This window comes from Heliangelus exortis, chromosome 5 (genome assembly GCF_036169615.1).
Source record: "Heliangelus exortis chromosome 5, bHelExo1.hap1, whole genome shotgun sequence".
Classification (NCBI taxonomy): Eukaryota; Metazoa; Chordata; class Aves; order Apodiformes; family Trochilidae; genus Heliangelus; species Heliangelus exortis.
In genome coordinates, this window is record NC_092426.1 from 21,246,260 (window position 1) to 21,271,928 (window position 25,669).

At 39.7% G+C, this 25,669-nt stretch overlaps 1 protein-coding gene across 11 annotated transcripts in view; it reads right to left on the reverse strand.

Annotated features, from left to right (window-relative positions):
* NRXN3 (neurexin 3) overlaps positions 1 to 25,669 on the reverse strand; it is a 942,831-nt gene that overhangs the window by 833,714 nt on the left and 83,448 nt on the right. The window contains exons 4-5 of one of the 11 annotated variants that reach the window (XM_071745867.1): positions 23,152 to 23,181; positions 20,834 to 20,845 (exon numbers count right to left, since the gene is read on the reverse strand). The exons of the other annotated variants lie outside the window; for them this stretch is intronic. Of the exons in view, the coding sequence (XP_071601968.1) occupies positions 20,834 to 20,845; positions 23,152 to 23,181 (42 nt within the window). The remainder of the gene's footprint in view (positions 1 to 20,833; positions 20,846 to 23,151; positions 23,182 to 25,669) is intronic. 11 annotated transcript variants of the gene reach the window in all.

A 25,669-nucleotide genomic window follows, 5' to 3' on the forward strand; every position in this document is an offset into this window, starting at 1 on the left:
AGAGTGTCCAGGTCTACTCTTCCATTTCTTGTAGGGTCTGCCTTGCCCCCAAATTGGGGAACTTTGGGGCATTCAACCTGCCAAAACATCTCTGGATTCGAACTATTTTCCCTGTTGCTATGCCTGCAACATTTTAGCAGTGAACTCCATGTGCTGTTAGGAAAGGAATCGGATATTACAACTAGAAATATGTTCCACGTCATACAATGAATTCCTATCACTAGTTTTATTTTCTTAGAAAACTTCTGTTACCTAAAGAGCTGTGTGGGAGCACTGACATTCATGGGAAGCCTTTTTTTGTCCAGAGAATAATTCAAGAAAGTGTCTCTTCTCTGGATAGTAATTTAGCAGCATTTTCTCAGTTCTCTGAACATTCCTCCTTTCTCCCTTCTCCCTGAAAAATCCCACTGATGATCAACCTTATTAAGCATGTTACTACCCTAACAGCTCCACTCTAGTTGGTCTTAACATATTTGCATGTCTCTGAAGTTTCATGTGACCCAGTTTTGTTCTGCACCTTGAAAAACATACCAAGGCCTGTGTACAGATCAGCTCTGGAGTTCTGCAGCAATGCTGGTCACCATAGTAGCTGTTCACACGTTTGCACAACTCCTCTACAGGTGCTCATATCATTAATGATACATCTTTGGCTGCTTGTTTTGGGGGATTTCCAGAGACAGAACTGATGTGGGTTCCTCAAGCTGGAACGTGTCTGCATTTAATAGGCCTACTTTTGCCTTTTCAGAGACCTAAAAAAAGTATATGAGGAAACAGTAACCCATGCAGTGTCTGAGCCTCTCTGAAGTAGCCACAGGGAAGAAGTCAAGGCCTTGTAAAGAGAGCCTCTATCCCTACCTGTTCACAGCAGAATGAAAATCCACCATTTCATTTTACCGTCAGAAGGAAAGAGTAATTAGTCATTGCCAGCCAGGGTACCAATATTCATAGTGATGCCCTGCATGAGAAAGTGTGTCAATTCCATTTACAATTCCTGAATCTTGCCATATCCTTCCACGTAAGTCCACTACCATAAAATAACCAGACATTATTACAGTGATGAGGATGGTACGTGCAAGAATGTTGAGATGTAATTTCTCTGCAGGCTCACAACCATAAACTTAAACATAAGTACTCGAGGCCTTCCACCTTGTGATCTTCCTACCATCCCTGCACGCCCTGCTCACTACTCCATCCCTCTGTCAAGATGATTCTGCTTTGACATTAGTTAGTATTAGTCCCCTGAACTCCAAGAAAGTTGTCTTGATGTACTCCACAACAGAGCGTGGCCTCCGTGCTTACACAGTGAGGTCCCAGTCAGGCTGAGATTGATATGCTGCCCCATCTCCTTTTGGCTTGGCATTATCTACTCTCCCTTTAAGATGCAATGGCTCTAAGGTGGGACTGACAGGCTGTGATGAAGAGGGGCAGAAGTATGGAATAGATGCTCTCTTTATTTTGTCATTGCATTTACCCAAGCACTGCAAGGGAAATGTTACCAGGAAGCTGTTAAAGGGCAACTTTTTCTAGAGTCACTGATACATCTCTGTGTGACATTTACTCTGCTAGGAATGATTTATCCCTTCAGAAGGAAAGGCCTGAGTCACATGCCTGCAATAACAAGTAAATCACCTTCTGGAGGGAAGAAAATGGCTCTGCCCATCAAAGGGCTTTTTTAAACCAGACCAAACTCTGCTCCATTCTTGATGAACAGTTAAATTTCACGTTTAGGGTACCTATGGTATTAATGCCCCAAAACAGTCAAGAATACCTGGGGTTTATTCCCTACGGATCCCTAAGGGATCTTCTTCCTCCTCCCCTTGGAAGACATGACACTAATCATTCCATAACCCACACAGTGATTATGGGAACACAACTCAATAACGGCAAAGAAAACTGACTCACAGAGGGGAGTGGCAGTGAGAGAGTAAGGTGTACTGGCCTCTCACTTTTCTACTGTTTCAATACATAATAGCAAAGCTATGATCAGGAAAAAGGACTCATCAGTACTGAGAAACTTCCAAGCACAAAATTCGTCCTACTACTAAGACACCTAATAGAAAAACAAAACAAAAAAACCAAAACCAAAAAAACCACAAAAGTAATAGTGCTAATAAATAATATACACCACTAGAATGCTCTTTAACACCTTCCTCTGTGTCTTATCAGGTTACTGCAACTTATGTTCCGCCACAAACTGCCTGGTGGATTATTTTCCAGCAATGTATTCTCATTATTTAGCCTAATCCACTTTAAAGTGATTTGAGCTCCTGTTTCTGCACACGTTTAACTTTGATCACTTACAAGTGGAATCCTCCAGACATACACAACATCTATGCAAGTGCAAGGAAAAGACACAGAAGAAACAAAGGGTCACAGTTAAGCATGTACTGACAAAGCTCTGCAATGTGACCAAGACAGAATTACAGGTGGAAGGGCGAGAGAGATTTATACCTATTTACATTATCCTTGCTTCTCATCAGAAACAGTTTCCCCTTATTCTAAAACATTGAAATTTCATACGATACATGCTTAAACAGAAGATGGAAAATGAACTTTTGGCTGCAGGTACTTCAGTCTATAAAATTATGAAACAGAGATAATGCCAGACTGGGTTAAAAGTTGAAACAAAGTGCAACGGCTGTATGTCCAAAGGGGAGCTCAGATGACCAAAAAGATTCTGGCATTATTCAGTGATGCAGAAAGAATCACAGAAGACCAGCAGGACCTGTGATCAAATATTCTCACCTGTAAGGATGGCACTCAGGTGATAAGATGCCAGCATGAGCACACTGTACTCACTCCAAAAATCTCCTTCAAGTTGTTTTGGGACTCTGATGTGATCAGAGCTCAAAGGTAGATAAGCCAAGGCTCATGTATGCAATGAGCAGGACCACAAGTGCTTTACAAACAGATATAATTCAGTTATATTTTTAAGATGCAGAAAATTTAAAGCATATAGGCCGGACTAGAAAAAAAAAAGTTCCCTGCCTTGCCTTAGCTGGGGAACTCTTGTTTCCCCGCATTCCCAGGTTTTAACATGCAGTTTCATAATCTTCTGAGTTGAAGCACATAGTCCACAATGCTATCGGGGTCCCTGGGAAAAAGTCCATCAACTATGATCTGGCTCTTTGCTTACTCCTGCCAATATTTTCCTACAACTATGTTGTGCTGCAAAGCCTCTGCCCTCCTAAAGTCATCTTCTACTGCTAGCTTCATTGAACACTCCAGAGGTTCTTCCTCTACACCACATGATTCAGATTCCCCAGTGAAGCACATTTTCCCTTTTTCTGAAAGGTCTTCTCTGAGCTTAGGCCTTGAAAGAGAGAATGATGTGCCATAGTAATCAGTAAGAAGAATCCCGTTGGCCAGACAATCATTACCAGTTCTGCTTGATAAGAACTACTGGATTTGGTGATGTATTGCGATGTCAATATGGACACTACTCTCTTCTTCTAACAGCTGCATGCTGATTGCACTGGCCTGTGAGAAGCCTTTCAAGGACTGCTAAAAGAGCAAGAATTAGATGAAAGGAAACCTTCTTAAACTAAGTCAAAATGCATATCCTGCAGCCACTCAGCTCAAGTGTTCTCTCCCTTCCTTATGAAAGCACAATTAAACCCCAAAAAAGCCAGAAAAGAACATCCAAAGCAGACCATTTGCTTATCTGCAAGTGGAGCTATCATGTCCCCCTGCTTGGTACCTGCTTTGATATAGACCTTGGGGAACTTTTATGTTCTTTCAGAAGGCAGCAGCAGCAGAAGTTAAGGGACTTTAGATAAACACAGAATGACTCTTTATTACACTTCCTCAGTGCTGAAACGTTCATTCCCCTCTTAAGAATCAAAATCCAACAGTATTTCTTCTGAGACATTCCTCTAGTTATTTTGACTGGGACAGTCAGCTCCCTGAAGGACAATACAGGAAGTACTTGCTCTCTCCTGATGAGCATTTGTTCCAACATCACTAAATGGTTCAGAGGGCACACAAAGGCAACTGTGACTGATATCTCTGCAGCATTAGTATGCATTCCCATTACTAATGTTGGATAAGAAAAGCCACAAAGCTTATTTTGATATATGATTTCACTCAACCAATTAGGTGGTATTCAGATTTTCCTTTCTTTCTAAACTGGAAGGCTGTAAGGATTACTATTTTGTGATATGGGCTCCAGCACTACTACAGAGCTGTTAAGAAAGCTGTTCTGTGATATTTGCCACCTGAGCAGATGTTGGCAATACCGGAGGTGTCAGAACAAGACCACTGTTCATAGGGTTCTTTTTCCATCATTGTTCATGAGAACATTTGAGAGGTTCTTCATACTGATCAGCTAAACTTTTCTCTCTTTGCCTTCTAACCCAAGCCCTTGGATGCTCCACAAATCCAATGTCCAGACTATTTGCTCCATTGCACAGAAATGCCATCATGCTGAGAGTCATTTGGCAACACCTGCCAGTGATGACTGTGTTTTATAACAGTCCATTAGTGCAAGGTTCCTAATGAAAATGAAAACTGGTAATGAAGCCAAAAGGCAGCAGCAGCCTTTAGTCTGGAGAGGGTAATTAAGCTAGAAGAGATGAAGAGACTGAAGAACAACATTAACCCATGGATAAAGAAAAAAAGACCTGGTAGTGAAACAACACTGATGTAGTTACAGCAAACCATCCAATTTCCTGTATGAAAACATTTTGTTTGCATTTGGTGGACTATTTTTATATTGATAGCTGATACAACAGATTATTTCTCCCTCAAAGATACAGTCATCAACTAGAGCAATGCACACAGGATTTCAGCAGCAAAGACCCTCTGAAAGACAAAGGAGATCTATATATCTATATTATCATGGAACCACAGAATGGTTGGGGTTGAAAAGGACATTAAAGATCATCCAGTTCCAACCCCCAAGCCATGGGCAGACACCTCCCATTACACCAGGTTGCTCAAAGCCCCATCCAACCTGGCCTTGGGACAGGGGCATCCACTGCTTCCCTGGGCAACATGTTCCAGTGTTTCACCACTCACTCAATCAAGAATTTCTAATTCTGATCTAATTTCTAACATCTAACCTAAATCTACATTCATTCAGTTTAAAACCATTACCCTAGCCTTTGTAAAATGATCTTCCCCAGCTTTCTTGTAGGCCCCTTTCAGATACTGGACGGCCTCTATAAGGAGTCACCAGAGCCTGCTCTTCTCCAACCACAGCTCTCTCAGCCTTTCTTAAGAGGAGAGGTGCTTCAACCCTCTGATCATCTTTGTGGCCCTCCTCTGGACTGAGTCCAACAGCTTCATGTCTTCCCTGTGTTGGATTATGGTACATTTGAGATTTTAAGAAGGGAAAATACTTTGTTAATCTCTTCTAAGCTGCCACCTCATGCCCACTAGGTGTGGAAGAGACTGGCTTCAAAGAGTAGGAACTTCATTTGGTTTATTTTCAATAGAAGTCTCAAAACTTAGGGACACCCATCTTTTCACTTGGTAAAGGATTCCATAAGCTAATGTTATAGTTCTCATTGTTAAGATGTTCCCTCTCGACCTAGAACATGTTTGCACAACTGACTGGCATCCCTTCCAAGTAATCCTCTGAGTCAACACCAGGATAATTATTTTTTTCTTCTGTGCATTTATGTTTGGAGATGGCTTTCATTTCTTATGTTGTGACTTTCTCAGCAGGAAGTTTAGCTATACACTCCAGGTCTTTCACTGTTCCCTCATACTCAAGCCATCTTAATCATCAAGCCATTTCAGAATTCTTACAAATTGTTTGACATATATGCACCTTACAGTATTTAAGGCCCTTAACAGTCTAGTCTAGGTGCAACTTATCAAATCTCTTTACAGATGAATTATCTACCTACTGCTTTATGAAGGATGTCATGGCACTTAGATGACATTTATGCTGTTTTCTTTCTAGTCAGTTACACAGTTCATTAATATGTCATTTCTTCCCCTCTTTAGGATCACTGAGAAAAGTGCTAGACAGAAATGACAGTAACATCCAATTTGTCTAGCTCTCCCAGCTCACGCTGTTGCATTTTTGTGTTGCTAATTTATTTTTAAAAACTCTTCACATTACAGCCAAATTTTAAGTGTTTCATTCAAGAAAAATTATATAGGGCTTTATGTTAAATAACATATTGATGTCTAGATATATCACAACCCCTGTCTTCCTTTCATCCATTAATTTTGTAACTCCATCCAAAAGTAATCAAATGTCTTATAAGAGTTTTGTTTATTAAATGCTGATGATGATTGCCCATGGTTCTGTTACTCTGTATAGTTACAGAATTGTTATTCTTAATATCCCTTTCATTATTTTAATAGGGGCTCATAAGGCTTTTAAGAGACAGTTTGAGAGCTAATTCATGGTAGTGTTTTGGGAAGGACTAGAATCCAGCTATACACAGTGCCTAACTGTTGAAAAGCTGCCATAGCTGCTGCTTCTCCTAAGAATAATACACAGGACCAGAAGTAACAAAAGCAGGCAAGGACTAGAAGCTATGTTATGATGGTTATATAATTGATAATTTAGTTGAGATATACACACAATTCAACAGGACTGTTAGACAAATCCAGAAAGGTCTGACAGCCTCACAGAACAAGACTGATGATCTCACTGGGTGGGCTTGGCTAATTTTCACATATTTCATTATCATTCTATACAGCACAAACATATCTTGTGGACTTCAGGGTCTTACACGCCAGAAACTATGATAGGAAAGGTTTAATTAAAGCTTTCTATTTGAAGTAATGCCAGCAAGGTGGGGGAGAAGGGTTAGAAAGCAGGGAATATGAACCCCCAGAGCCTTGTGATTGAACAAGAAGAAGTGACACTTTCCTGTCCTGAGCAGCCCACCATGCCAGCACTGGACAGCAAGGGGTATCCAGCATGACCCAGAATGAAAAAGAAGACTCTCGCCCTCCCTGTGCCACTGTGACAACTGCCTCCAGGCCCTTTTGCTGAAAATTCATATTAATATTTCTAAACATTTCCAGCAGTGACATTAGTAACAACACTAGGAGAGAGCTCTGTCAGCTGGCAGGACTGTCTGCTGCTTTCTTTAGCTTAGGCCCTGGGAAGACTGGAGACCTACAATCAAGCTTCTTTATGAGTGGATTCAGTAATGGGCTCTATAGTAGAAGTTAATCCTGTCTCAGTGGAAAACAAGATAATCTTTTTTTCACTGTCTTCCTCTGTTCAGTGGGGAATACTCAGAGCTCTGAGTAACTACACAGTACCTCCAGTTCACAGCTCTACCAGCGTGTTTTGTTTCCAGCTCTGCTGTCCCACCAAACTCTACTTGCTGAAGGTCCAGACTGATGTACACTAACCTGAGTTCCAGCAGTAGGATGACATCAATGCCCTAAATCAGAGTGCCAGAGGGTCCCAGAACTGCATTATAGGGCATGGAAGCTAAAGCAAGTAAAAATTAAGGTTGGTGTTGTTGAGCTGTGAGGCAAGACAAAAGAGCTGTCCAGCTCCATATCTAGTTGCTCATGCAGAGTAACATAAGGAGACACTTAAAAATGTGTTTGGCACAGATACTTGGGATGGAAAGATACCGAGGGTTATACTGATAAAAATTTATCTGGAACAAAATAGATTTTCAAATCATAGCTATGAATCACTACAAAGAAAGTAAAACAAGCTGACATACTAAGAATAAAATCAGAATTAAAAAAATACGACAGAAATAATGATCACCAGATGGGGAGAGAATAGAGACCTAGGGAACCATTATGAAACAGTACTATCAGGATAGTGGAATTGAAATTGAAATCTGCTATTCCTAACTTTTGCGAATTCATATTGTACATGGCCAAAGCTCTAGGATTTTTCTGGTCCTCAAGGTACCCACCCCAGTTGAAGCCAACAAGTCTGCATTATACAATTAGTGTTAATTGAATTTCATGAAGAGTTAAGGAATGAATACCAGAGAGCTTGAAAAAAGCATGCAGTAATGCCCATGGAGTACCTCCATCCAAATTCTTTGTCTTGACACAACAGGGCACAATTTCCCCGTCTCCACTCACACCTAATCTTACTGATGCCTGATTCTTAAGTAACAGAAGTGAAAAATCCTTCCAACTTAGAGTAAAATGAGTACAGTCAGGATGTGCCTAACACTTATCACAAAAGCAGTGACAACAAACTTTAATTGTTCCTTTCTTGGTAAGTGTGATGTGGAGGGTAGACCATACAGTCATAGTCCCCATTCTGTTCACATTCCCCTCTAAGGACAGGGCTGAAAGGCTTGAGTGAACTGAGACAGCACATACAGGGGGAAAACACAAAGTGAAAGCAGTAGCAAGGGCAGGACAAGGAAAAGTATCTTCCCTGAGGAGGTTTCCACACTAAGGAAAAATATTTTGTGTGCCTGTCAGACATTTTTGCCATGGCTACCGCCTAGGGAGCAGCCAGCAGTGACTCCCAGAAGCTGAAAGCTGTGCATTGCAGAGCAGGCAGCATATTCAGAGGAAGGAAAAATCCCCAAGATGAGAAACCAGCACTCCAAAAGGTGACTTGCCTGTGTCTGGCTTCAGCTACTATATGTAGGAACAGAGCATCCTTTCAGTCTGTCCCTTTGACTAGTATGAGCTACAATTAGTCTTGGGGACAGACTTTTTAGTAGGGTCTGTAGTGAAAGGACAAGGACTAATGCTTTAAAATTAAAGGAGGACAGATTAGGTATGAGGAAGACATTTTTTACAATGGATGTGGTGAAACACTGTCCCAGGTTGCCCAGAGAAGTGGTACATGCCCCATCCCTGGACACATTCAAAGTCACCTTGGATGGAGCTCTGAGCTGACCTAGTTGAAGATGTCCTTGTTCATTGTAGGGGCTTGGACTAAATCCTCACTTATATGACTTTTAAAGGTCCCTTCCTACTCAAAGTAGTCAATGCTTGATGAAAAATAAACTGCCCTTCAGGTAAAAGCTCAATTTCACTTGAAAGCAGGGCTGCTATACTTTTACCTTACTGAAAAATACCAGAGCCTCTCCAGGAATACTGAGGTTAACCTGGACCCTGTGTGCCATCATTCCCATCAGGCACAGACTCAGCAGAGTACCTGACGGAGCTTCTGCCCCATTCTTATCACTCCTCTCATGTTTTCCAGCACTGTTTGCACCAAAATACAATTTATCTCATGGTCTCAGGCAGTGCTGCACTGCCAACACATGAAGTGCCAGAGTGAGGAAAGGTGAAGAATAGGGCTAAAGGTGAACTAAACTCTTTGCCCAGGGCTACAGCCCAAAGTCCAGTCTCTCACCAGCAGCAACACCTGCCAGGGGCTGTACAAGCACAAGCTGTTCTCCAAGCCAGTTTACAGATAAGGTACAGTACGGTCCTGCCTATGAACTGTGCTGCCCCTCCAGAGTCTGGGATACATGGCCTGCAAGTGCCATAAGGAAGTTCCTCTTCTCATCCCAAAAGGGGGCTGAGCCCAGGGTTTCTAGCAGCATTGTGTCTACCTCACTGATTACACAAAAGAAAAGATAACAGAGGGACAGAAATAACCCACCACTAATTACATCTAACATCACTGCTTGATGTGTAACCACAGCATGAGGCATGAGATGTACACTCTATCCTTTTCTTTTGTACTTACTATCCAAAAACCTACCATACTTACAGAATAATTAATTTAGTTTCATGAAACATAAAACAGGAAAGTTATCACTGCTTCTGTCTCACACACAGACAAGCTGAGGCTCACTGTGGGCAATCAGAACAGCCTGAAGCAAAATCAGAGCAACCAAGAACTGAAGTGAGGACTCTCAAGCTTGTGCCTGAACATTACCTTTCTTTTCTCAGTATGATCTCCTCCCAAGCTGAGATGCTACTTTTCCATATTCAAGGGTATTACTTTCCTCCCTAGAGAGACCTGAAGGCTGAGCTGGCTTCACTCTTCTTTCTCTTTGCTTAGAGGAAAAAAAAAAAACCACACCACATCCACAAACACACTCCAAAGGCAGTCTTATTTAATCCCAGTGTAATTCTTGCTGCTCACTCTTAATCCTTCCACCTGTGAGATAATTGCCAGCATTCTGTGAAGAACTCAATACTAATCATAGACTTGCATAAAAAGACACAAAGAACCAGACATAGCAGACTAAAGGAAATCACAAGGTCTGAATTAACCATGCACATACCCATCCATTCCAGACACCCTGCTGAAATGGCCTCTTTCGCAACAGATAAAAGGTCCACTAATAGGCCTGGAGGAGAAGGCCATGAAAAGCCATGTCAGTAAATAAAGACTTTAGTCTTTTCCTGTATGCGGTGGGATGAGATGCTACAAAAATCAAAGACCAAAATAAGTTATCTATGGTAATACTTAGCTACCTATTATCTGGGGGGGAAAAAAGCATAGGGATATCTTCACACCTGATTTTGTCCAGAAGACCTCCTCTCCTACCACTTTGTCCAAGACAGTCCCAGACAAGAGTATATATGTTTCTAATACCCTTCCCTCTGCTTCCCTTTCCATACATTTCATTGCCCCCTTTCTACTGCCAGTGCTGTACATTCATTCTTCTTCCTCATAACCAAAATCTTTACCTCTCCTAGACTATTTATATAGCCTTCTTATTTTCCACTTACCCTTAAAATTCATGTCTTCAAGGAGAAACCCACATTATCTCTGTGCACTTATGTACTTTCCCAGCAATATCCTTACACAGTACACTTAGGGCATCTCTGCATTATAGGTTTTTTCATTTTGTAGATTTTTGCCACAGAGAATATCTATCGCTCCCTTTGTAAAATATTAATGCAATTTCTACAGTCATGTACATGTTTATCAATAGATAAATACAGTTTTAATCTTCTTAGAGAATTGCTTTGGCAAGTGGAATCTAATTGGGAGAGTCCTTGGTAGAACAAGCAAGTTATTTGGTGGTTTATAAGACAGATTGCATTGGTGCTTACAGAAACGGGAATGGACAAGAGAACTCTGGCATTTATTGCCTGTTCTCTTTTAGCCCTCTCCATCTCTCTGTGCTTCTGCTTATTCAACTGTAAAATGGGGAAAACAAATAATTAACCTTCTTACTGGACGGATGGGAAGCTGAATGATAATGTTTTGTACTTACTGTGAATTGTTTTCAGGACACCCTGTAAGCATCAATGCAGCAGCCTCCTTGTGCAGTGGTGAAGGGCTTTTGTCCCCACTCCACTGCCACAGAGGCACAAAGGCCCCAGCAGTTTGCAGGGAAAGGCAGCTGCAGAGCAAAGAACACACCTTGCACTTCTGAGGCCTCTCCATTAAGCATGACACTATTTAGAAATGTACTCCAAGCATTTATAAAACACTTAGCAAGACAGGAGGCTGGTGGGATGTCGAGACGCTACATGTGCACTGCTGCTGACAAACAGCACACACAACAGAAGTATCTTTCAGGAGAAATGCAGAAAGATAGGGCTGGCAATAGCAGAGGAGAGCAAAGCAACCACTCATACCAGCAGAGGTCTTAATTCAGCATCTCTTAAAATGAACTGCTGAGAAATGGCCAAGCGGAAATCCCATCAAATAGAGCTGTAATGAGCTCAAGACCAGAAAGAAGGGAATCAGTGTCTGTCCATGGAGTATATCAACAGGAAAACTTACAAAGAGGTTTAAAGCCCCTGAATAAGTCAGATGAGGAGTCAGAGAGAAAGTGATTCCTGAAACAAATTTCTTTTCAGTTATTTTTGGAAAAGGAGACGAAAAGGAGGGAGGCTGGTACATTGGAAAGCTGACAAAAATCATTATTCTCTATAAATTGCTTTGACATTGTATAGGCAGTGACCTTCACAGCACTACCAGTTTAATGGCATTTACTTCGACAGTAGCTGATTTCACTATTAAACAGGGATGCATAGCACAAGATTACACAACTAAATCACTCTTGTAAATATTGAGTATCATTGCTTTCTTTTTTTTTTCCCTTTTAACAAATCACTATCCAAAGCAGAGCACACAGTAGAAAACACATTTATTTATTCTATCCTGGAAAAAGCTTAGTGCTCATGCATTTTATCTATCTAGTTCGCCAAATGACTTTGACACTTGAAAGCTCTTGTGATCAAAACAGTCTGAAGGATGGCAATTTTGCAACCATTTAAGAACTGATTTCATGCACTGATCAACATTTACCAAACTGGCCTGGTGGAATAGCACAAAGTTTAACCCAGCAGATTGATAGCAAATATCTGAAGGAGAAAATCAGTAAGAAAACTACACTAATTTAAATAGAAGTACCTTGGGAGACTAAAACAAAAAAAAAAAGGGATATCATCTCTCCACTTTTCCTTCACACCAAAAAAAACAAACCAAACCAAGCCAAACCAAACCAAAAAAAAAAAAAGCCAAACCAAACAAACAAAAAAAAAAACAAAAAAACCCCACCAAAAACCAAACAAAAAAACCCCAGTACTTGCAAAGTGTCCACAGAGTTCTTAAAATTCATCTGATACATCTGTTTTAAAGATTAAGTCAATGGATAAGACAATTAAACCAAAAGAATGTAGCAAAGAAAAATTACTAGTGATGTCTCTAGTATCTTATCTAGTAATATAAAATTGACTGAGAATTCAAAACACTAAGACCAGAATTGAGTGTCTTAAGTATAGCAAGTCATTTTTAAAGAGATCTGTACTTTCTGATTTTTCCAACTTTAGGAAAAAAATTCTTCTACAGTATGGCATAAATGGTCTGTCGTATTGAGACAAAATTTATATTCTCTTCAAACTGCAGATGATCAATGCCAGAAAATGTTCTTTATGACAGTATTCCAGGAAACAAATAACAAAAGTTACGAGTCTTTTCAGCAATTTGGCAACAGAGAAGAGATAAATCAATGGGTATTTAGGAACTGAACAAATTCTGTGGGAGAAAAGAATTTGGTAAACTGAGTGATAAAAATAGATATAGAGAGCAGCTTGCTCCCTGTGCTTACAGACTTCATTGAGACTGTCTGTGGAGTAAAACAATCCAAAACAAATATGTGTAGTTGAAAATTGTTAGATAAATGTATTTTTTTGATGATGGAGTTGGCAAGTCCTGCAAGGCACTGGTGCCTGAAACGTGTATGCCCATCACTAGAGCTGGAAAACACAAATGCACAGCGATGCTAGGTGCTTCCCTTGGATTTATAAAAGCATGTAACATCTTTAATGCAGAGCTAAGTGAGAGCCTGTAATCCCTGTGCTGTGATGCAGCAATGTGCTCTCCCCTCGCAGGACAAGCCAACAGCTATGCAAGATCCTTTTATCAACATTCTCAGGGCTGGAAAATAACTGTTCACAGTTTGATTACCAACATTACCAGGTTAACCACTGCTCAGAGAACTGGCAGCTGAATACACACGTAGAAGACAAAGGTTCTTCAGTGATATTTATTCTAGCCAAGTTTTAATATTTCAAGGATTACAGCAAGTAACTGTTTACATAAGCAATTGGAACTGTCGGATCCCAGCTGGCGATCAGCACATTCATCAGCAACCTGGTCATTATTTATATACCAATAATTAGGGGAATAAAGGTGTGTGCTTTATAATGCTGGCTTAATACAATTCCACCATACCTAATGAGACCACAGCTCCTTTTAAAATACAATTATTTCAACATTCAAATTATACATTTTTGTTATCAGCACTAACAACTCATGATCACAGGGCTGTATGCAGAACAAATACTGAAATGTTTTTGCAGAGTTTTCAGTGAATAGAATTTGGTGAATTAAAAGGAACTGTTTTGCTTTAGAAATAACCTGACCCATATGCAGCTCCCCAATCAAACTGGGATTTGAGACAAAAGCTCAGTTAAAATGCATGCAATTGACAGAATCAAATCGTAAACACTTACCTACATATATTACCTACATTCTTCTTGTGCTACTGTAGGAGAGAAAGTGATATCTAAGGCACCACGGTGTGGTACTGCTTGGCAAATGCTACTGACTCTTTTTATGGTGAAAACTGTGTACACAAATTCTCAAAGTACCAGTTCTGTTTAAACCTTTCCACACAAAGCAATGTCAGTAAAGGACAGTTTCTATTTCATGCTTTGCAGCCTTTTTCTTTAACAAGGGGAGAACTGAGGACATCATTTGGTGACAATGAACCAGAATTCCTCAGGTTAAGTGTTGGAACAGTCCCAGAGGCATACTCTTCCCTGAACTATTTCTCTTATACCAATGCATTTCGTCTGTTTCAGCATCAGTTATAACACAATAAAATCCTTGCAGTGCACTAAAGAATATGGCTCTTAACACCATTACATCAGCCTTTTTGGTATATAAAGTGTATCTAGCACAAGATCAACATTTTGCAGAAAATCCTGCTAAAACAGAATTTGGGGATTTTGTCCTTGTAGGTACACAACACATTCCCACATGCAAAACACCTTTAATATCTAATGAAATTTCTCATTTCACCAGCTGTTTAAGAACCACAGTACCTTAACCACAGAAACTTGTAGGGTAAGTCATCTGTAACAAATTTTGAAACAAAATGGCTTTGAAAACAAAGAAATATGTTACAACCTCTGAGTGCTGGTTTCACACCTGATTCATTGCTCTCTCTAGTGGTATTTTCTATTATTATCTTCCCTTATTTCATAGCCAGTATTGATCTCTACTTGGATAAGTGCACTCAGAACTAGCAAGGTTCTTGAAACAAACATGGAAATGAAAGCATGAGAAGGAGGTAACTATGGCCAAATAAACAAAAGATGGAGGGTAAAACATGAAGATCAGCTGCTAGCAATGGTGCATTGCCAAAATCAGAACCAAAAACGAGAATACTGATGTGGCTAAAATCACACAGGCCATGAGACATGACTTCAGAACTGACACAGAGGATCCTGGCCAAGTTACAATCAGATGATTTGAGAAAGCATGACTTTCTTCACAGTAACAGTTTTACAGTCATTTGTATAGCATGTTATTTACTAATCTCTCATCAAAATATTTACTGTCTGGTAAAGCACTGCAGATAAGGCTGCTGGTTTTAAGCACTTACTCTTAATGCATAACATCCAGCTTCTAAAGCACAGATTTTCTAAACTGTTCAATACTATAATGTTATCACTCTAGTCCACATAAGGCCACAATGAGCTTTACAAGAGGAAACTCCCCTCTTTTACTAGGTTTCCTATTTTTGCAGGGCTGTCTGATGTGTGTGACAAGGTCTATTTCAGTTCCCGATGGCATTATCACTACTTTGCTGCATTACCATAAAGCCCACAAAATAAGCGATTACCCACCATGACTCCTCCCAAATGTTATCACAGATAATCATGCATTCATAAAAAAGTATCAACTGCAAGAATTAGAGTCCATTTAAACTGCAGCTGTTCCTAAACAGGTTCTTAGATCAAAACTCCTCCCTGACTGGTCTCATTACCAAATGTCCCTTTTGACTGGAAGAAGAAAAAGATCAAGAAGAAAATTTTAAAAATTTTATGTTTTGTAGATAATGCTCCTTTCCTACATTATGACTACAAAGTAAATAACATTAAAATGAGTATTTTTTCCAAAAATATGGTGGATGTTTCAGATTTCAGAATTGTGAATTGAAATATTGCTTTCAAATGATCTCTAGCAACAGAAATGAACTTGTAATTTGGTTTTCTATTTCTAGTTGATCTTATTTCAGAATCTCAAGCTTCAATTATTTAAGGGAAAGACATTCTGGTTATTTTTAATAATGATACTCTGCACTAAGGGCTTTGCTTAAATAAAAAAATGTAAATCCTGGATCTAATATATATGCTGGTGTTACTTTCTGCTCTAAACTCCTGGCCTAGAAAAACTCACAACCCTATATTCTGCTGTTACCCAACAAAACATTGCTGATCATGTTCCACTTCCCTCTCTGCTTCTTTGCCTCTTTGTTACTGTCCATTGGAAGGACTCCAATCCGCAAGGAAAAAAACACTCAAATCTAAAATGAAAAAACCTAAATGCCAGGAAAAGGCACAATGTCTCTTTAAGAGTCAACAGTAAATTAACTTGCCCATAAGAGTTCAATAATTAGCAGTTAGTAGCTTATTAAAAGGATGGCAAAGGCCAAGCTGCCATCTGGGATCTCCAGTTTCTTGTGATTGTTATTATGTCAAGATGTGCAACTTGCATTAGCTTTCATGTCACTGTGCTTGCCCTTACTTTACATGTAAATTTTAATGAAAGATACAGCACTTTAAAAATCAGACGTCCATCAAAAGCACTATTAGTCTGCCTTTTACAAAGCATATGCCCTGTTTCGCTACCCCCACATCTCTACACGCTGCTGAATGCCTCAAATGAAAAAAGCACAGGAAGAAAAAAAAAAAAACCTTTCAATGATATCAATTAAATATTCTCTTTGGGCAGAGTGAAACCCAAGCCTCCTCGAAAACAAAAGCTGACAATACAGTGAAAAAACACTAATGTTTTGGCTCCTGTTTACACACAGCACAACCACAATGCCTTTAACTCAGGAATTATTCTTAACAAAAATAAAAAGCACTTACAAATCAGCTCTTTAATCACATGTTGGAAAAACATGGTTTTAAAATAAGGCAGAAAGCAAGCATGTAAGAAAAAATAAATTACCTACAATCTAGAAAATACTTAACACACTATTAAATATTTTACGCATACACATTATTTGTAAACATGTCCATATGCACAAACAAAAAATAATTTACCAGAAATATCTTATTTAATGTCTCATTTTTCTGTCTGCATAAATATTTTACAAAGAGGTATAAAAAGCAGAATGTTTATATGACATCTATTCTTTTGTGTTAGCTGGTATTCAGCGTGTAAGTGACTTCATTCACCAAAGTCTGGAAAATGTCATCACCTCTGGAACAGAAAGAAACAGGATGGATGACTTGAAGAAATGGCCCCCAATGCCTTACATTTGAAATCAACCAGCTGTCAATCATCTCTAATTAAACTTATAAGAGTTGCATTAAAATATGTTTCTTCCCTAAATAAAATATGAAACCAGCAGCAAAAATGTCTTTGAAAAAAATACTCTAGAACAATGAGAACCATGACATCTATATTCAAGGGATCTTGAGTCTATCAAAGAGGTTTTATAGAATGAGTATTTTCTAACCATAAAAAAAAAAATGCTTGCTTTTTTAAATAATCACTAAGAGGAAAGTTAAAACTGAAAGTCACCATCCTTATAAATAATGCAGAATTATTTTCCCTCCAGAAGGAAAATAACCCAAATACCACACATCTTTTAAAAGTATCAAGGAATGGACTGTAAGTGTAGAAACCAAAACCACACAATATTCACATTTAATATTCAAATATTAAGATATTTTACAGGGCAAAACAGAGCTTAAAAACCACTGCCAAGGCCAGCAAGATGAATGTGTAGTTGTTTTTCCCCTTGTAAAATTGAATATTTATAGAGGAAAAAATATTTATTTATGATGTTTCACTTCAACATTTGCACAAACTCTTGGCCACTTAGATGAACTTATTCATATAGTGCTGAAATCTTAATGGTATTACTGGTGAAGAACTTGAAACTATTTTCCAGATCAGTAAGGTCCAGTTACTTCCTTCTATCCAAGTCCACAAATGCTGTCTCATTTTTTCTGTACCATTATCTTCTGGTCAATATTATTGAACAATTCAAAGAAATAACCTCCTCACAGTGCTTACTGAGAGCAATGCTGAACATGACAAAACTTAAAAGACCTATTTGGGCTAAGGGCAATTGGGACCAAGGGAGATAATCTGATCTTGCAATGCTGAGAATTACACAGGGAATTTGCAAATAGCCTTTGGTCTTCACAACATGCATTAAAAAATGTCCCACCCATGAAATATGTGAGTAGTCTCCCATTTCTCTCTGAGAATGGAGGAAAAAATGTTTCATCTGAAAATGCATGTGGAGCTGTGCAGTTTTTCATCCTCAGCACAGCTACTGATGGAGGGAAGGAGCTCGGTGCCTCAAGAAGAAGCAAGAGTTTGCAGACTGCACAGGCACTATGGAGGTATCCTGTGCACAGCAAGTAACCAGCCACATTTCTTTGTGGCTGAGGGGACATTTGAGACATCACAGTTCCTTGGGTGAATCTTGGCCCACTAAATTCAATGTGAATTTTGCTATATCCTTGAAAAAGACCTAGGACTGCATTCATCAGAAACAGCAGAGTCCCACCAGGAATACAGTCAACTTCCTCTGGAGGCAAAACCTCAGTGAAAGCCAGATGCAACCCAAGAGTGATCACAAAACAAAACTCACTACTACATATATAATGGAATGGTGAATGGTATCAAAAAGTTAAATTATCACTTCCTTAACAAATTTCTGCCAAGAAAAAAAAATTACATGGAAGAACATGATTCCATATTAACTCCAGTTCAATAGCAAATTAGAGAAGGATATACTTTGGTATCATCTACCTGTGGGGGAGGTTAGGGAAACAGAATCAACATAATTGTTCCTTAATTTTCAAGTCTCCAGAAGAGATATGCATTCAGCAAGCCATGCCAAACTAAATCAACACCCACCTTCTCATCACACATTTACCTCATCTCCACAACCAGTTCATATGCCAAATAAAACCAAACAAAATAATGCATATATACTCAGTTCAGGTTAAAACGCAAGGGGTACCCAGCTGTTTTTTGGTATCTTGACTACTCCAGCCATTACCTCAGAACACCTACACTTCTTCAGCTTTCCAGGAATTTACTAAAAAAAAAAAAATTTTAAATCTCCTGAACTTTTTTAAAAGGATAGGTGCAGAAGAAGACTATTTTCTACAGTGCAAGCAACTAATGAAAGACTTATTTCCAATGATGCAAGGTCACAAACTGCTATACAGTTTGAAGAGATTCTATGAAATCAGAGACATCATCCTTTTGCTACACACATGGCATGAGACAGAGTGGCTGGAAGTTTTTACTAAAAACTACAAGAATGCCAAAAAATAGGAACCTTCCAGGTGTAATCACTGAAGCATCTCTTACCACCTCCTCTGTGAGCTGAAGGCTATGTGTGGGTTCAAAATTACACTGCTGGAGCCTGCTGAAGGTAATACCATTTTTCATACAGAGTGACAGTTCTCTGATGAAGTCACTTGCTATAACTAGAGCTAAAAATTACACATAGCTGGGAAGTGAAACAATATTTTCACTTAGTGACACAATAAATTGAATTTCAGTGCATATGAATTCATTGAGGGCTATATATTATAATACTCATGCCAATAAGTTTCAACTGGGAGGTCTGCTTCAGAAAACACTTTCAGTTTAGGTCCGCACAGTCTGGACTGCAGCAGAAATGCCACCCAAGAACAGAAGGGAGCAACATGAGCTGACATCGAGCCATACAATACTCACCCTGATCTACACTGACCCTTAAATCACACGAAGCCATACATCAGCTAACTCAAGTATTGGCAGTTGTGTTGAGACATAGCAACACTTTTACGCTGTGCTTAAAGCTTTAAGTTCTTGTATTTTTATTGTATATATATATATGTGATTACTAAGTTCTGATGTTTGGTTATTGCTAACAAGCTCAGGGTACTCAGAGTACTCTCTACTGCCCAGCTTTGGATAGAATAGAAAAGCAATGTGATTTATTATTGGAATATTTTTTCAGCCTCAAAGCAGAAAAAATGCTATTGATTACATGATGCAACCCACCACAGCTAATCCAGCAATACAAACTTGATGGCAAAAGGCAGGACATCAGAAAGAGAATTATACAAAAAGAAGGTGTTTAAGATGCCATTGTGCTCCTCAGAGTTCAGGTATTATAGAAGGAGTGATTACTGGGCAGTGACTGCTTGTGCCTCAAAGGAAAATTATTATGAACAAATCCTCCAAGCTCTCATATCCTCCCAAATTCAGAGTAGCACAATTAATCATTAAAACTCCCAATGCCTTATTGGGATGGACACACCCAATAACCTCCAATGTGTTAAAATCATGCTGGTCAATAGATTAGATCCTCCAGCAGTGTATTTGTTGAAAAGGAGTAAGCTTCAGCATAATAAAATCGTTTAATCTCTCTATTTAATTGGAAAATAGGACACAGAAATGGATTTACCTCGAGCAGTACTTATAATTTATCAATTAATCTTCACCCTTCCCCCCACTCCAGCTACAGACACAGCAGGTTTTGCAGCATTTTGCCTTTTTGACAGTTTTGATTAGGGATGGATGACTGCCCTCCACATGCTAAAGATAGGTGTGAACTGCTGAAGAGCAAGCTAGAGCCGCATCACAGCCTTACATGCCCTGTGGTATAGCGAGCTGCAAAGAAAATTAATGTATCTATTTAGCAGTGCTGATCACTTCTGTTTCCTATGCAGCTTTTTGCAGCCCCCTTTCTCTTCATAAAACACCTTTTCACTGAAGAGAGGATGGGAAGCAGACCTTAGGGGAGAAATGATAGCTCAAATGACTTCCATTGTTGAAGGATACTGGACAAGCTCACATACTGCTTCCACCAACACCAGTGCCAACATTTCCAGCAGTGTCAACACTCCAGTGCAAGAGAGTCAGCAATACCAGTTTAATGGCCTCTGGCTCTGCTTCAGCTAAAGTGACAGTCACTTTCCAACCCAGCATCACCAACTACAGAGAGTCTAACACTGAACAGCTCATACTTAGTGTGAACAAGGAGAAAATAACACCTGTTAAGAAGGCCTCAAAGCATTCAGCTTAATAAACCTTTCTTCTATAATTCAATGCAAAAGAGACTTTGAAAAGGAAAGGCACCAAGTTCCAATATGAACCATATTTATAAAAATACAGTTTGTATATCAACAAACAATTATTTTACAAGCAATTAAGTCTTAGAAAGAATGCAATCTCTACCTTTACTTCTACCTACAGACAGGAGGGTGTGCATCCAGTTAAGAGGAGGAACAAGAAGGGTGTCCATCATGGAGAAGGCAAAAGAAGGAGGCATAAGAAACAGAAAATCATGTCACCGGCCACACTTATAAAACCAAGACCAAGAGCATATTCATGTAGCAGCCAAACCCAACAAAACACAATGTCAAAGGAAAAACAAGAGACACACCACAACTAAAGCACAAAGCAAGGATTAGATAAGTGGCAGTCCAACCAGAAACTGCCTAGTTAAGCCCTTTGGCATTAATTTGATTTTATACTGAGAAATGCAAACCCCTCATGCAATAGCATGCCAGTGATATGCCTCATTCCACATCAAATTCAAATCAGCAAGAGAAACAACAGAGTAGGACAGAAAAAAAATCTCATAGTAATATATTTGCTGAACATATTTCACCTACCAAAGTGAATGTATTTGTATATAATGTTGACATTGCATATTTACTCACACATATACATTTACATATTTTATATCCATCCTATTTTTACCGAGAGTAAATGTTTATCAGAAGGGAATATCTGTGACTTAGTTGTCAAGAAAACAGAAGCCACTGTTCCCTGATGTGTCATGGATAAATAAGGGTAGCTAAAGTTGCCAGAAGCCCATAGTTTTCACATTTTTCTGCCAGTCAAGGGAGTATAGAAAGGGCTGATGACAATCATACAGGCCTGAATTGGTCATTTAAGTCTTCATGAGCCAGCTGGGTTGCAACTTGTAATTTAAATGGTCAAGTGCATCTGTTTATATAATTCAGAGCTAAATCACAGACTGCTACAAAGATATTTCAGTGTTACTGAGATTGAAAATGTCCATGGGAGTTCACTGTCCTCATCACGCCCAAAGTGCCAAGATGCTGTACCCCTTCCTCTGCCAATGGGTTGAAATACTCAGCTGTACCCTGAGCAACTAGGACAAGCTGAAGGGACCTGTCAGCTGGATGCTTCTGACCAAGGACAACCTCTGAGCTGGAAGCCCAGCTGAACAGAAGTGGGGATAGAGAAGGAGCTCAGTGCTTTCTAGAGCTTAGCCAGATGCTCCACATTCCAAATATGGAAAGAGCCCTGTTTTCCTACTTTTTTCACCATACAAGGATGCTAAGCAGTACAGGAAATGAAGAATGAGCCCCAGCTTCACTTCTGATTGTCTCCTAAGCTTTCATGACCTCAGAGCAGACATCTACCTGGAACTACATAATAAAACTGATTATGTCCTACTCCTCTCTCCATTTCACTGAGATACACAGAAACTAATTCGTTTTATTCAAGTACCTAATCACTACTGAGCCCTCATAAGCACTACTACATACTAACTCTTTGGACTGTCTAACCACAGATATGTGTTCTCATAATAGCAAAAACAGTATTGTGTATATCTAGTGTAGGAAACCCTCATCAGGCTATAGAGTCAAAACTCATATTTTATCCCCACAGACAAACAGCTGGTCTGCTCTTCTTAGTGCACATGTGCACACACCTCCTTTTAAGTCTTAAAAACATTTAATTTCTGCATTCACAAAACCGGAAAGCATCACCAGCACTGCTAACTACTCCCTGTGTACCCAGGTCAGCAAGATACTTACACTGAGGAAGGGAAACATCACCCTTCACCTCACCTCTCCTCATCAGCTTCTTGATTCACAGCCCCATAGTGCAAAATGCAACAAATGGTTTTATCCTGTCACAGCCAAGAGACATGTAATCCAGCCTGAGATATTAAAATAGGGAACTCTGAAACAGGCCGAGATCCTATTTCTAGCCCAACCTGGGCTTAGCCTTGCTCTTTTTCTAAACCATTTTGTGTGCATATTTGAATATTTTAAATTGCAGACGCAGGACCTACAGGCCATTATATGCAATTTTCCTCAGGATTCATAATGAGTTAGGATCATGCCATGAGGGCTATTAACATATTTTTTGTAATAATTGCGCTCTTAAAAATAAAGACCAACATTGAGGTCTACATTTATCAGGCAGAAGTGGGAGTCATTACAGCTGGCATAACAAGAAAGAAATGGTAAGATAAAATAGTGGGTTGCATGGAAGGAGGAGCATATGTCTTTACTGTCCATGGAACCATTTCATACTCCCTTCTGAGCAACTGAGTCCCAGCCTGACAAGTAGCCATGGCTCATGGGACACAGAGACAAAAATGCAAATGGCTTCACTGGCACCCAGTAGGCTTAGTTGCTTTTGTCATGCAAAGCACAGCTCAGAAAAGCAACAGGAACAAAGTTCTTTCATGGTCATGGCTGAAATAAAGAAAAAGTGGAAGGACTTACCTTGTTCACCCATCATCAGGTGTGAGAGTCCTTTAAAAGAGAGAGAAAGAGAGAGAGAGAGGAAGTAAGAAAAAAAGAACAAAACAGAAAAAGCAGCAGCAATACCCATGCACACCAACTGCAGTCCTCTCACGACCGGAGCTCACATACTTGAACTAGACCAAGTATGGGCGTAGCACACCAAGCACACACATATGCAGGTGCTGCTTTCCCCAAGGAGAAGGAAAGCATCTGTGAGAGGTAGAGAAACACCCTGTGGTAGCTGCAGAACTGTATTTGAGATTCAACTTAGCTCTTTGGGAGTGACTACAGAACCAGTAGAGTGACTACATGGAACCAGTACAGCCAAATGGGCTAGCAAAGCCAAGGTCTGCAATGGGTCTCTGCAGGGACCATTTGTTCCTCTGGAGAGCTATAGAAATAACTTCTCAGCTCAAGATTTAAAATTCAAGACTGTAATGGTCAGTGAAAGGGAGGTCATGAGCCCACCACATCTGCTTCAGGTGAAACATCTAGGCTAAATGCATACACACACACATATAGCTATCCTTGCTCTTGAACATAGTAGCTTCTGCATGTATTTTTAGGGAGTCAATCAACACCACTCACTCTTCCGAATTAGACACCCCTATACCAGATCTGGCAAGGACTATAAAAATTACCTGTAACTTATTTTTAAAACTGCTCCTTTTCCTTTCTGGGAAAAAAATGGAGATTAGACTACCAAGGACAGTGTGTTACTTTATGGCTATGTAGCTAAAGCTACCCTTTGTTTTCATAATTCAAGGTAAAGCCAGAAAGCAGCATAGCTACCCCTAACCAATGTCAGTCCCTGTCAGCTGTGTAGATGGGGGCTGAGATGGTCACTTGGGCTGCTCCAGTCTTTCCAATAGCTCTTTCTGGCATAAACCTTTGCTTCAATTAAAATCTATTTCTAGTCCCAATTATCAAACATGTTTACTGTACAACTGCAGTCATACAAATATCTTTTAGATACTACTGTATATTGCCCAATCCATTAGGCAACAATTGACCCATTAGTTAATTTTGTGATACATAGAATCAGTTGGATTGGAAAGGAACTTTAAAGGTCACCTAGTCCAACCCCCTGATGTGAGCAGGGACATCTTTACCTAGATCAGGTTGCTCAGATCCAGGTGAAGCTTGAGCCTGACACAATCTGGGCAATCTGGGCCAGGTATTTTACCACCCTCATAATAAGGAACTTCTTCCTGACATCCAATCTAAATCTACCCTGCTCTAGTTTAAGACCACTGTCCCTCACACCCTTGTTAATAGTCCTTCTCCAGCTTTCGTGTAGGCCCCCTTCAGATAATGGAAGGCAGCTATCAGGTCACCACATAGTCTTCTCTCCCGGCTGAACAACCCAAAAAATGAGTCCTACTCACTCAAGCCGTGAGTGCTCCTTTTGCGCTTTGTTTTCTGACACCTTCTCTTAGTTTGATTCCTTTGCCATATCACCTACCTCTCACAGCACTTAGTACTGCAGAGATTTTGACACACACACACACAGACACACATACACTGTGTCAGTTTATTAAACAAACAGGGCTGTGACTTTTTTAATTTCACAGAGACTGAGAGGTCAAATCAATTTATTAGAATGAGAATTTTCAACAAGCAGCATGCTGAGTTTGAATTTGTTTAGTTCTCTCCCTTTTGTATTTTTCCTTTACGTCTGATGGAGAAATCTAAAATCCAGATCATCCCAAGAATATGTTCACCCACAGAGAACTCCAAGCCAGATAAGGGGATTAATAATTGTACAGTCTGAAGAATGCAAATATCTTACTGTTCTTGAAGATTATTGTGGATTTAGAAAAATAATCAGAAACATGACATAGGTTTAGATTTTTTTATGTTTTTTATCTATAAATAAACACAGCAGACTCGATACTGTAGGACATATTTCTGGTCTAAACTACAAGATGTAATTTTGCTGAATCGTTTTGCTCTGCTAGCAGTGTGTGTTGAATTTGTGTTTCTATTTATGGCCACCAACCCCCATCATTTTTGATAGGCAAATCTTAGATCTGTCCAAATGGGCATTTGAAAGTCACTCTTAAGGGCACTGGGACCTTCAAAGCACAGAGACCCTGTAGCAACAACGAAAAAGGAGAAAAGGCAAGAAGGTAGCAGTATGATATGCAGCTGAAGTTGGCTGAACACGGAGGGGACATCAAACCCAGAGCAGAGATGAGGTTCAGAAGCCCTCAGCCCCTTGTACACCTCAGGCACAGCACCTGGTGCAGCTTCTGGGGATAGCAGGGGCCTTGTCCACTTGAGGAGAGAGATACTGACAAAGAGAAAATTCCAGATAGCGTTCAAAGCAAGAGTCTGCATTAAACACTCAGAATCACATCATAAGAAGACCCCTTCTCTTTGCACCAGCCACAGAGGAGCTATGAAAATCTCAAAATGTCAGGAATATGGACACCCCATTTGTCCTTATCCTTAGAAGGCCAATTCTGTGTGCCTTATCTGTCAGGCACAACAA